The sequence below is a fragment of the Cottoperca gobio genome, chromosome 4 (assembly GCF_900634415.1).
Source record: "Cottoperca gobio chromosome 4, fCotGob3.1, whole genome shotgun sequence".
Classification (NCBI taxonomy): Eukaryota; Metazoa; Chordata; class Actinopteri; order Perciformes; family Bovichtidae; genus Cottoperca; species Cottoperca gobio.
The window spans coordinates 15,260,571-15,274,119 of NC_041358.1; the positions used below are offsets into that span (position 1 = coordinate 15,260,571).

The 13,549-nt window shown below is 38.6% G+C and overlaps 1 protein-coding gene across 1 annotated transcript in view; it reads left to right on the forward strand.

The window, feature by feature from the left end:
• rabgap1l (RAB GTPase activating protein 1-like) overlaps positions 1–13,549 on the forward strand; it is a 120,491-nt gene that overhangs the window by 67,147 nt on the left and 39,795 nt on the right. Inside the window, 1 exon segment of the mRNA XM_029429375.1 lies at positions 4,566–4,679. Within this exon segment, the coding sequence (XP_029285235.1) occupies positions 4,566–4,679 (114 nt within the window).

Below are 13,549 nucleotides of genomic sequence, written 5' to 3' on the forward strand. Positions count from 1 at the left end.
ATCGCAGCCACAGATCCTCCGTCCTTCTCTTACCCCTGTCTGGAAATGGAACAAACGCATCGCTAAAAGCCTTCTGGACCATTCCGACTGCCTCTTCCATTGATTCACCTATGGCAGCTTGGGGGAAAAGTATTCAGTTTTGATGATGCTGAACTCACTGCTTGCAGCTGTGCCACACTCAATGACAACATCCAGCTCTCTTTCCTGCTTCAGAGGACGATGACCTGGTGGTGCCTTATGGTGTTGGATAATCTATTCAAGACATGGCAGGAAGGGTAAACATCTGGATTTTCCCCCTTTAAGCCTAGAGAGCCACAATATAACTTTAGTGACAGTATATAAGCGCAGACAGGGTCCCCTGACCTGGTCACTGCTTTGCTTGTTAAGTTCTTGGCTTTCTGATGCACGGTTAGGGTTTGACAGCTGAAACTGGGAGGAATCAGTGGGTCTGTCCTTATTAGCTGGTGTGCGGTGTACTGCAGGGATGTTGAACTGGGGCACTGTGACGAAGAACTGATGCTGCTGATGAGGCTGCAGTTCCTCCTGAACACCTCAGCCTCCCTGCAGAGATCAAAGAGCTGCCAGCTTCAGCATTCACGCACACACATCCATCCAGCATATAACTCTTGTTTCAGCACAAGAGAAGGTTATACACTAATCAGCTCAGACCTGCAGTGAATTAAAGGAACAGTCCACCATGAAAGAAAATTCAATTTGGGGACAGACAAGCGAGGGAGTAGACGACAGCGACTACAGCTTTGGGAATCACTAAACAATCATACACTGTTATTTGCAGTTGCACACAATACCACCTGGAAGTAGCAGTGCTACAAAATGACTGCTGAAGTTGAAGATAAGATAATGATACTCCATCCTTTTACAGAATGTAAAATATTCCCAATAATAATAATAATAATACATTAGTAACTTAAAAAAAAACTAAAATCCATTTACTGCTTCAAGTTGATGTTGCTAAAGAAAATTACTTAATATTACTATTATATATATATTTTTTAAATATAACACAAATTATTATTAATATGCATTTTGCCTAGTAAACACTACAAACATTATACACGTGTATCTGTGTGTACAGCGCATGTTTGTTTTTTTGTACTATCGGCTTAGCAGGACTCCTGAACAAACTTCGGTGTTAAAGATAAAAGCCTGCGGTTTTTTTATTTCACTACAGGACGAGAACATTGGTGTATGAAATATGTAAAGAATCACCGTCAGAGAAAAGGCTGCGAACACAGGGCTTAAACATCTGAGTGTTTGATTTCTACTTTGAAAATGGCAAATATTTAGGGGGTCACATGAAGTTGTAAGGAGAGGAGTTAAGGAAATTAAGTAGAAAAGAGAATAGAAGAAGAGATCAGAGAAGTATATTAAGAGGGAAGAGAAGGAAAAAGATGTTGCCGTAGGAGATGAAACAAACAAGAGGGGAGAATATGGAAGTAGAAAAAGGGAGGAGATAAGCGAGAAGAGGAATAAAGGAGATTGGAATAAAGAATTTAAGGATAGAAGGAAATATGCAGGGGGAAATTAATGGGGAAGAGAAAGAAAGGATTCAAGACGACAAGGAAGGAGATTAAGCAGAATAGAGGACGTCCGCTCCTCAGTTTGTGTGGTGTTTTTTGAGTAATGAGGCTGCTAATTAGTAGAGACATGCATGGTTTATTAAATCAAAGTGTTTACAACTTTCACTGTCAACCAGATTCTTGCTGGTCTTCGCTGATGTTGCCATGGTAATTACAGTGTCATAAATGTGTTTGTTATTGATGGGCTAACTCATAAAAAGTAATAAATTCATCATTAGGCTATAATTCTTTTAAAAGTAATGCTTTTACTCGCTGAGTAATTAATTAAAGTGTTCTATGTGTGGTCGTCCTATACGGTCTATTCTCTTTATAATGTTTCTCACTTAAACCGTCTGTGTGAAGATGAAACTGTACGGAGGAGGAATATGGTCTTTCAATCACTACACTATTGGTTAATTGTATTAAGTAGGGCTGCAACTGACAATTATTTTCTTGATTATAGGTTAATCATTGATCTTTTAAATGTCAGAAAATAGGGAAAAATGAACATCATCATTTACTGAACTCTAGTCTGATGTCATCAAATTGTTTGTTTTTTCCACCCAACTGTTCAAAACTCAAATATCTTCAGTTTAAAATGACATGAAGCAAAGCAGCAAAAAGGATTATACCAGTGATTCAATGACGACCCTAGGTCAAATCTGCTGTCTTCAAAAAATGCCTTTCGAACAAAGGAAACAAATGTATCCTTATTTTTCATATAACAAAATTAGAAATATAATTTATCAATCTTTTGTATTTTGTATAAAATGTATTTTGCTGTCAGGTTAAAACGAGCATTGAACACATGAGAAAAAAAAGTGTCACCCAGCACTACTGTCATTCCTGGAAAGCTGCATCTGTCTTTCTTTTTGTGTCTCAGAAGAAACACAATGTAAACCTGTTCGTTCCATTTCCAACACATAATACACAGAACGTCACACCACCTCCACACGACAAATCCCATTAAAGCATTACACACAGTTGTGCCAGCTGTGTGTGTGTGTGTGTGTGTGTGTGTGTGTGTGTGTGTGTGTGTGGTGTGTGTGTGTGTTCTCATATAAAATAAGCATATTGTAGGATACTGGCAACATGTTTAACAAGGTCGTATACTGTGGCTAATTGTTGACGTAAATGAAACGTAATGTGTGCATAATTGTTTTTCTGATTATTTCACATGCATTGGGAGCGTTCATATTTTCAGACAAGAATGTGACAAGCAGTGGGTCAATGCAAGTCAGGCATTAATTAATAACTGTCAATATTCCACCATAAGATTTTAGTTGTGGCTGTTTTTTGCTTCTTTTATATTTAAAATCTTACTCAAAAAGGCCGCCAGTGTGCCCTCATGGATGCCCAGGGGTTAAGGAAGCGCACAATCCCTAGCTCATCTGTCCAGGGAACTTTGTTGAATGTTATTCCCCATCTCGCTCTCCCTTTCGTTCTCCTGTCTACTATCTCATTAGTAATAAAATGCCCCAAAACATTATCAAAAATTGTGTACAAAATGAATACATTAAATTGGGTACAGAAAAGGCAAGAGCTGCACCCACTAATTATTTGATTAATTGATTGGTTCATAAAATATTCGAAAATTGTGAAAGATATCCGACTCGGTTTAACTGAGCCCCATGTGAGATCTTTAAATGAATGAAAGAAGTCATTTTGTCCAACAATCCAAAAACCCAAAGATGTTGAGTTTACAATACTGGACTCTACAAAGACAACCAACAATATTGGCATTTTTTTCACAAGACAAAACGATTAATTGTTGCCGATTTCATTTTCTGTCGGTCAACCAATTGATTGATTGACACTGCAGCTCTAAAAACATCCCGAAATCCACAAAATAATAAGCTGTACAGTGTCAAAGTAAAAGCCATTCAAAGATTGTGACAGTTACAGATGTTTGAGCTATAAATGTGTATTGTCTGACTTTCATTGTTGTACAAGCAATCTACCTGGCTACCCTGATTCACTTTAATCCATTCAGCGAGCATTGCTGGGCTTTTATCTTTTAGGGTGGAAGAATCTCCCTTCACAAATACATGGGGGACATAAGGCGCCTTCTGACCTTTTACAATATGAGCATGATATTCTGCAACGTTTTCTAGAAACATGCAGCAGAAGGCCTCCCTCTTCTTTTCTCTTCACTGTCAGGAAACAAGTAGAGGAAAGAAGCAAGAAAGATGAAATTTCTCACACGCACACACTCCCCCGTTTTCTCTCTGATACACACAAACGCACATCAAGGCCAGTCAGGCTCAGGGTTGGTTTATCTGCAGCTTACAGTGAGTTGTTGGAGGATGCTGTGCTGCCAGTCTTCTCTGTGTGTGTGTGTGTGTGTGTGTGTGTGTGTGTGTGTGTGTGTGTGTGTGTGTGTGTGTGTGTGTGTGTGTGTGTGTGTGTGTGTGTGTGTGTGAGAAAAGAAAGTGTGGGGTAAGTAAGCAGAGTGCCTTTGTGTGTACAGTATGTGTGTTTGTGAGTGAGGAAAACAAGCAAGCTTGTTTGGTATATGTGTGTACACTGCAGTGGCTGTGGATTAGACAGCACAGACTAAGAGACTGAGGCCTGGGGAGTGCTGTTGAAGGAGGAATGGGACAAACACTAATACACACACAAACAAACACGGTGACATAGCAGTGGGCTGCGTTGCATCATAGCTGTGAAATGATACAGTCGTTGACATTAAAAATTGCCTTCTCTTTCTACCGTATATAGACATTTACAAACCGAGAAAAGATATGTAAGAACATGGTCAGTGTAAATGTCAAAAGGGTTGTGGCTGCGGAGTTAAAAAGATTGTTGCTGTTCCTGTCATCTTATGAATGAATTTAGAAACAAGTGCCTAAATCAGGTTAGGCAGTATCTGAACGTGCACCACCTTCACGCATGAACAGCGTTTGAAATCGCAACACATTGTGTATCTAAATATGGCTTTGGCTTTGTCACATGTCTAAAGCGTGTTATCCATGTGTGTTGCAGGACTCGGCTCAGGAAGGTGTCATCACTCGGGACATCCACCGCACCTTCCCCGCACACGACTACTTCAAGGACTCTGACGGAGATGGACAGGATTCACTGTACAAGATCTGTAAGGTGAGCCTGAGATATTACATTGAGGTATTGAATCGGGTTGAGTCTCATTGAGATTAATTCATCTCTTCTACAGGAGAGCCCTGAAAACCAGAAATATTCACAAGAACAAACAATAAAACATAAACGACACAGCTACACAATAACTAGGAAACCGTGTATGAGAGCAGTGCAAATATATGTTTTTATTTATTTCTCTTCCATGATCTCTAGTAGAAGTAGAAGGTCTCCCAGTGGAATGCAAAACTTTAGTTTGAGTAACTTCCAGATCTTTAGATTTTGATAAAATCATTTTTGGATTACACAGTACTGTAAACTTCACTTTCTCTACGGCATCGTGGAACAGAAGGCAAATCTCAATGCACGCTCTTTCATGCTGTGTTTGAACATTTTTGAAAACATTCCTGCTGAGAATTAAGTGCTGTGAGATGAGAAGCTAATTCTGAAATGTATGCTAGACCTTGTAAAACTGGTGCCTTTCTCTATGAAGCAAAGCCATTAGTATTTTTTGGGTTGTTTTTGCTCTTTGTGGTCTGGCAAGGCTCGGAAGGAATTGACTTGGCAATTCAAGTTGGCTCTACAATATATAATTGACAGTCCCCGCTTTTACTGAGACATCAACATAAACCCTTCCTACACATGACATAGCGGACATGCACATCACTCAGTTGACAGTCATTGATCTTTTCTTCCAATTTTCAAAGTGGAAAATCATGGTGGTTTTTTATTAGGTGGCAGATTTCTCTCAAATGACCGACCAAAACAGGTTTCTGAATGCTGCTTCATTTTAGGCAAGAAATAGAAAGTTCAGTTGCATAATGTTTCTTGCTTCTATTGTAACTCTCTGAAGCCTCTGGTTTGAATGCTTTATGTTTGGACAGTTTTAGAGGAAGAAGTAAAGTCATTGCTTTAACGACTCTTCGTAATGCCAGGCTGATCCTGAGTAGATGTTCTTGTAGTGAATAGCAGCTTGTGAGATGTAGCCATAGTTTGCAAGATTACTGAAAGACTGTAAACTGTATCCAAATTCAGACAGTTTTGCAATAAAATTCAGTATTTTATGTTGTACTGCTTGTTATTAGTTATAGGCTGTCAGTAGTGGTGGCAGCCAAATATATCTGAGAAAATGTAGTTAAGGGCACTACACCCGCATAGTCACACTTCAAAATATATTAGATTTAGGGCTATGGGCGAGGCAGGGCAGTGTATCCACTAATTTATATACTACATTGTATAAATCCTGAAATCCAGTTTGAAGAGAGATGCTCATTCGGTTAGTATAAGTTAAAATACATGCCAAGCCCGCCGTTCTGTAAAGAACCGCTTTCCTCCCGGCAAAGTATTTTCCTGACGAAAAATGTTTTCTCGTTTCTGCCACTTTGGATTTAATCCAATAAACTATCACAATGTACACTGACCCTCTACCTTCAACGTGATTGACGAGCCGTACTTCTTCGTCCTCTCATGTTGGACTGAGGGCAGACTGGACGCTACAGAGTCTCACTATAGCCTCTCCAGGAATAAGTGGTATTACGAGACAGGATGGGCCGGCGCTAGTCAGTTAGCATGCTCATTCCAGTAGATATGTCTGCAACACAACACATAGACGTCTTTGACACAACGTCAACACTGTTACCTCTACACATTCTGTTGTTAATGTTAGTTCATTTGAACGTTTTAAATTGAAATTCTGGCATCGCTTACACATTGTACTTATAAACCCACCTATACAAGCCTCGGCGTACAATATCTTTCACACTGACCTCTGGTGGATGAACCACAAGCCTGGTACCATTATTTCAAAAAACTAAACAAAAAGCATGCACTTGAGCCTCCCTTATATTAAAATGAATGAGAAAAATAAGTGCTCTAAGGAGAGGGTCCCAGTGGACTCACATCCTGAGGTAATTATCTATGAAGTCACACGGTACATTTTATTCAGACAAAAGCCAAGGTCAGCACTACTGTAATTTATTAAAGCCAGTCTTAATCTCTGTCACTGTTCTCCTCTTAGGTTGTCTGAAGCTGTGAACTCAACCAAGACGGTTTATTATGCACAGAATACTAAATGGGAAAGCAGCATGTTTGATTTAAGTAAGTGTCAAATAGTCAAAAGGCGATACTTTTAACTATATTAACATTTGACCAAGCTTGGGAGCGATCTACATATAAATGCTACAGAGTTCTCAAAAATTATATCTCTAGAATAAATTCCTTAATACTCTTCAACAACAAAATAACTCAATGATCGTAACTAATGATTACTGGAAAACCTCTGCAACAGTTCTAACACCTATTCAATAACAACAGAGATTTGGACGCCAGAGGTCAAAGTAGTGTTAAGTGTCAGCTATTATCTAAGTCTTAGTCCTGTGTCAAATATCCTTCTTAGTTTTTGTCATTTTTAGTCAACCTTATGTCAACCTTTAGTTAACCTCATCCTGTTTTTGTTTTTAATGCATTTTTTATGTTTTTGAGTTGTCCGTCTGTACGTCCGTTCGTCCCATTATTGTGAATGCGATATCTCAGGAAACCCTTAAGGGATTCTTTTGGCGCAAGCTTCTACTTGGATTTGAGGATAAACTGATACGAATTTGGTGGGCAATGGTCAAAGGTCAAGGTCACTGTGACCTCACAAAACATGTTTTAGGCCATTACTCAAGAATTCATTCGCTTATTATGGTAATATTCCACAAATGTCAAAAAGGCTAAAATGATGAAGTGATGACATTTTGGTGAGACATGGATGTAAACTGCTACTTGATTGCTTGGCAGTCACACAGAAACACACTGGAGCTGTGGCAAAGTGCTGCTTGTGGCGAGCTGCTATGCAATGTCTATGGAGAGCTGCGGCCGTTTTGATTGGTTCTTAAGTTATACCATAAAAGTTTTTTATTTATTTTTGTCTATAAGCAAAAATTAGAAAGTAGATAGCAGTAAGATAAAAAGCAATATTTCTGTTATTAGACCATCTTTCTATAACATCTAATTAACTGTAATATAAATAAGATGCTAAACGCTAATATTGAGTAATTATGTAATGAACACAAAGCTAAATCAGATGAAAGGGATGTATAGAGGGTATACATCAAACAATAACGCAGAAGTATTTTGTGTATTCACATTCAAATGAAAGGTAGTTTTTAGAATGATAAAGTAAAACTTTTGCTCCTTTTTGTATTTTTTCCTGGCGCTGCACAAGTAGAGTATGGCCAGTCAGTGCTCTGGGAGAACCTGTCGGGAAGGGTTAGCATCCAGTCTGGACCCAACTAGGTCAGTGGCGAGCCAGCCTTCATTTGTATGCAAATCCATGTAGATTTGCTGCTGATAAGGTTGGTTGGATCTTGAGGCATGAGTTTGTTACAGGCACAGAGAATTCAGGACAATGTTTATATTCATCTTCATATCCTACTCAGTAATAAGCCCGTAGTCTTTTATTTTCTAACCTTTATTCTCCGGGGAAGGTCACCTGCGCTCTGTGCACATTTTCAGGGATAATTTGCTTCATTCCCTTAATGTTCCACTCGGTCACACTTCCAGCTAACCTGTACAAACTCAGACATATACTGGTGGTCAGTCAGAAGGCCTGCTGGAGCAGTCAGGTGTTGGCTGCCTCATCCAAGACTATGACAGTGGGTTTTCAGGGGAGAAGGGAGCATTATCCTCACAGCTGGTTAGGGGATTTTAAACCTGTGACTCTCGGATAAATGGATTAAGAGAATATCTGCTATATTTCCATGGAAACAAAACTTAAACAAAGCGGGGGGAAAAAACAAACAACGACAATGCCTCATCAACCAGGCTAATGTTGCATAGCCTGGTGATCACTGAGTGTTTCCATGCACACATTATTCAGGATACTAGTTCAAATCCTGGTGACCGCCTTCCGGATCAGGTTTGTGTACAATTGTTAACACATTGCCAGCAGGGTTTATTAGAATAAAGATTTGCCCTGCAGAACACCTTCGTATTCTAAAGCTGACACTGACATTTAATCTACAAAAGTGAGAAACTGTTTCTACTGTACACTGAGCAAGTAATGTATCACAAAGAAAGACCACAAGGTGCAAAGTCTTAGCAGTCAAAGCTTAAATGTTCTCGTTTGTCCCATCATCTTATTCAGTACTTCATAAACAGAAAGTTTATTCCCTGGGATTCCCTGGTGGCCCAGGGGTCAAAGTGTCAACCATGAAATGTAACATCCCCGGTTCTCCTCCAGCTGGGGACCCTGTCATTCCCTTTCTCTCTCTGCCCTCATTTCCTGTTATCCCTTTACTACTGTCTGTTTGATAAAAGCATGCAATGCCTAAAAACTAACTTAGAAATATATTTATTATGTGAACCAAATTGCAAAAGCAATATCTGAAATTACAGAACAAGAATAACCATGTGCAAAAGCACACACACGTTTTGCACTCCAATATACAGTATGTGCATATATACAGTATATATACAGTATGTGCATATATACATATATATATATATATATATATATATACACATACTGTATATATACAGTATGTGTGTATATATACACATACTGTATATATACAGTATGTGCATATATACAGTATATATACAGTATGTGCATATATACATATATATATATATATATATATATATATACACATACTGTATATATACAGTATGTGCATATATACAGTATATATACAGTATGTGCATATATACATATATATATATATATATATATATATATACACATACTGTATATATACAGTATGTGTGTATATATACACATACTGTATATATATACACATACTGTATATATATATACACACACTGTATATATACACACATACTGTATATATACTGTATATATGCACATACTGTATATATACTGTATATATGCACATACTGTATATATACCGTATATATGCACATACTGTATATATACTGTATATATGCACATACTGTATATATACTGTATATATGCACATACTGTATATATACCGTATATATGCACATACTGTATATACTGTATATATGCACATACTGTATATATACCGTATATATGCACATACTGTATATATGCACATACTGTATATATACACATACTGTATATATACAGTATGTGTATATATACAGTATGTGTATATATACAGTATGTGTGGAATAACATTCTATCAATTAATTTGTACTAATGATACCTGACAGAATGTTCGAGGATTATAAGGGCATGATGATTATTAACACATTTGTACTGTCTAAAAACTTTTCTCCAAAGTTATACACATGTAGAATTATGAAAAATGTGTGTTTATTGGTGAAGTGAAACTAGGCATATAGCTGGTAATAATCCACCACTCGGAGACTATTATCTGCTCAGGCTAACAAATTTAGATTTCACCCACCAGGACCTCCCCCATCCATCTGTCAGCATGCCTTTCTCCCAGCCGAGTTGAGGACATGTGAATGCTACACTCCATCAAGCATGTCAGCTTGTAGATTGCACTCCAGACAGCTCCACAAGACTTCTCCATTACCTCCACATCAAACCCCAAATTAGCTGAACAGATCAGCAGTGGAGCTCTGGATGTCCACCCTCATCTTTCAAGCATGTAAAGGGGGAGATATTTTTTAACCCAATGTGCGGAGGCTTGCCTTCTGTTAAAGTTAACGTCCATCAAAGACTGAACACCCTGCCAAAATATCTGTGAGGAAGATATTGAACCGTTTCCAGCTGAATCATTTCAAGTGGCCCTGGATAAGCACAGAACTAAACACATAATATTTAAAGATTATATTAAAAGTGTGTGTTTCATTTAACTCCACGCACTATGTGTACAACTGCCCCAAAATTTGTACAGGAGAATATGATTGGAGGGATATCTGCTCGGTTCCATGTAGTGCGGCTGACCTCTCAAAGAGGATAATTACCTGCCTTGTATAGTGCCCTACTTACCTCGTATACCTGCCATTTAGCTCTGCATTGGAATTACAACAGTTTACTGTTTAATGATCATGTATGCTTCTTCCAGCTTGTATGTCTTGCAAGGATGTTGGCAGATACGACTTAAAGCTGTGTGATTTGGTCTCCACCTCAAGTGTTTTTTATTAAAGTGTAGGTCGAATGGTTTTACACACTTGCCTGTCCCTGGATCCTTGTTTACACTGTGAACAGGCCTGTCTGTTTGCTCATTAGCATGATTGGTGGGACGTGTCAACTACTGACTGTTTTGAGACAGCGCCTCTACCGAGCGGTCATCTGAAGGTGACTCTCCTTGGTCGGTCTTTCATGCTTCAATGACAAAACCAGACAGGTTTCTTATATCGGTCAGGCCAGCTCTTCTCTTACTATTGGAGTGGCGTGACTTGAGTTTTTTCCCTTACTGTTCAATATCAATCAAGCTGTAACAGTGGCAGTGTGTCCGGTCTCCATACCACAGGCTTAGCTTGGTTTGTCAATGGCAGCTCATCTCTGTGGAGAGTGACTCACATTTCTTTTTAAATTTTGCATCTTTGCCATGGTAGTGAGTACAGGCATCTGATTTTATATAATCAATATTTTTATAATCGCAAAGTTTCAAATGACAATGTGAAAGGGATCGTCAATAGGCAACTGAATCTGCAGCTCCCCTAGGCTTTTACAGAGCTCTGTAGTGAGTTTCATTGTTCAGCTGTCAGGCCCGCAACTGCAGCTATTATCAGTGAAAAAGCAAAAAATAAATCCGCTGCTCAGCACCAAACAGCAGACTAGATGGTTTTTAAAAAAGTGGAGCATTTAACAGCTAAAGAGACAGATATTTCCCTCAGGAGTTGATAGAGACCAAAAACAGAGCTCAAACAGAGTTACTATTGACTTACATTCACTAGATCTAAAAAAAAACATGGCTCTAAATGAATGATAATTTTGCTGCGTAACTGCTGGATGTGTAAACAAACAACTGTTCGTTCAACATATAAACTTAAAAGGTGATGATATGGCAATGTTGTGTTCACAACTGGTTACTGCTCCAAAGTGGCGAAATAAATCAGTTATTGCACGTTTAAGGCGGCAGAGTCTGTTATAAAAATGAAATAAAAACCTGTGAGGAATTGCGAATGGTTCTCTGAGCAGAGTGACTTAGTCAGTCTAATCATTACAAGTCGTAAACTTGGTGGATCTAAAGACATGTTGCAGTGTGCCCTAAACCAACTAAACTTTTTTATGCCACGGACCGGTTTCATGTAGGACAATATGTTCACGGACCGGGGGGGGTAATAAATATGACAAAATAAAATGCGGCCGGCATAAAAACAAATATAAAGTGCATAAAAAACTCTCCGTTACGCTGAATTAGTGGCCCTGAGCTTGTGTCTCCAATATAGGGGTATAAATTCTTCACCATGAGTAAAATGTTTCTTCTCTTAGCGACACGGTTACTTACTAAGTATGACACTCTTATTGCACTTGCATGCGTTGATGTGGTGGCCATCAGTAGTTGTTTATGTCCTTCTTGTTCATGTTTTTTTCTTTAAAACAACTCCAAGGGCTTGTCTTATAATGCCGGGTGCCGGCGTTATGAAGGCTTCGTTGACTCATTTGCGAGCCTGTATATTATGCAGAGCGCCGCATGTAGCAATAAACACGTATTGAGGTGTTTATCGCTACAGGTGGACTCCTGATATTGTCTTTTAAATGCCTCCTCATTGGGTCTTTTCCCTTTTCCAAAAAATTTCTTTAAAGACGTTTGTTTTCCACTCATTGTTGCTTGTGTGCTTAATTTTTTTGAAGTAAAGTATCACGTGACAGACGAGCGTCTTGACACATGTCAAGAGACACAGACGCACAGACAGATGTATCTGGTGATTTTTCTAAATAAAACCTTTCAAAATAAAATATTTTTTTATCTTTCTGTGCGGCCCGGTACCAAATGTCCCACGGACCGGTGGTTGGGGACCACTGCCCTAAACCACCTATTCTTAACAACTGGGCCGCCACAGAGCACCATCCAGTGGGCCGCAGGGGTACTGTCAATGGTTAGAATAAATAAAATATATATTTTGCTTTGTAATATATAAAGATGGTTATTTCTATTGCACAAGAAATCACATGAATGAAAAAAAAACGTCAAATTAAAATGCAGAATTTTTTGCAGAATCAGTCACGTTTGAATATCATCACGCCAATCATTACATATGAGGTAGAGACCAACGTGTTTAGCGTAGCTACTGTAGATAATGTTCCCTCGGATTTTTCTCATTTATTTGGGAAGGTGGTCTTCTGGAATCTTTCAACAATCAGAAGTGGGCCTTAAGTAATAACAGGTTGGGAGCCCCTGCCTTAAACTCAGCAAAATCGTGGGAAAATAAGCAAAGATAAAAACAAAGTTTTCCAGATTTACCAGTTGATAGTTTTTCTGTATGTCTAATTTGATTGAACAATCTTAATCTCCTTAGTCACTGCTGTACTTGCACCTCTGTTTCTTAAAGTGGGCGTATCATTTTGGTGTTATGTTATTAGATACAAAGAACTCAGCATTAAGTCAGTAGATGCCTCTAAGAGAGCGAAAAAGTGAGAGAAGAGAGAAGTTGAAACTGATAGAGAGTAAAACCAAAGAGAGAGAGTCAGTCCCCAAGGAAATTCCTCTGAAAAACGAAAATATTCTGAAGAGATCTAGATCAACAAGACACTGAGCATTTAAGATCAAATGGTGTATTGATGACTTGTTCCTGAAGCCGGGAAGCATACTTAAAATATTAGCATATCACGTTGTCACAAGAAACACGTTTTTATGATGAGTATCAGTGACAGTTCATCACTGTTCTATATCCTGGCTCTTGCTACTATATTAGACAACAAGTAACTATAGCAGCATTTTTGAACGCTTTATGTAGCAGTTAAACTGACTGACTGTTAATCCAAGCGCTGC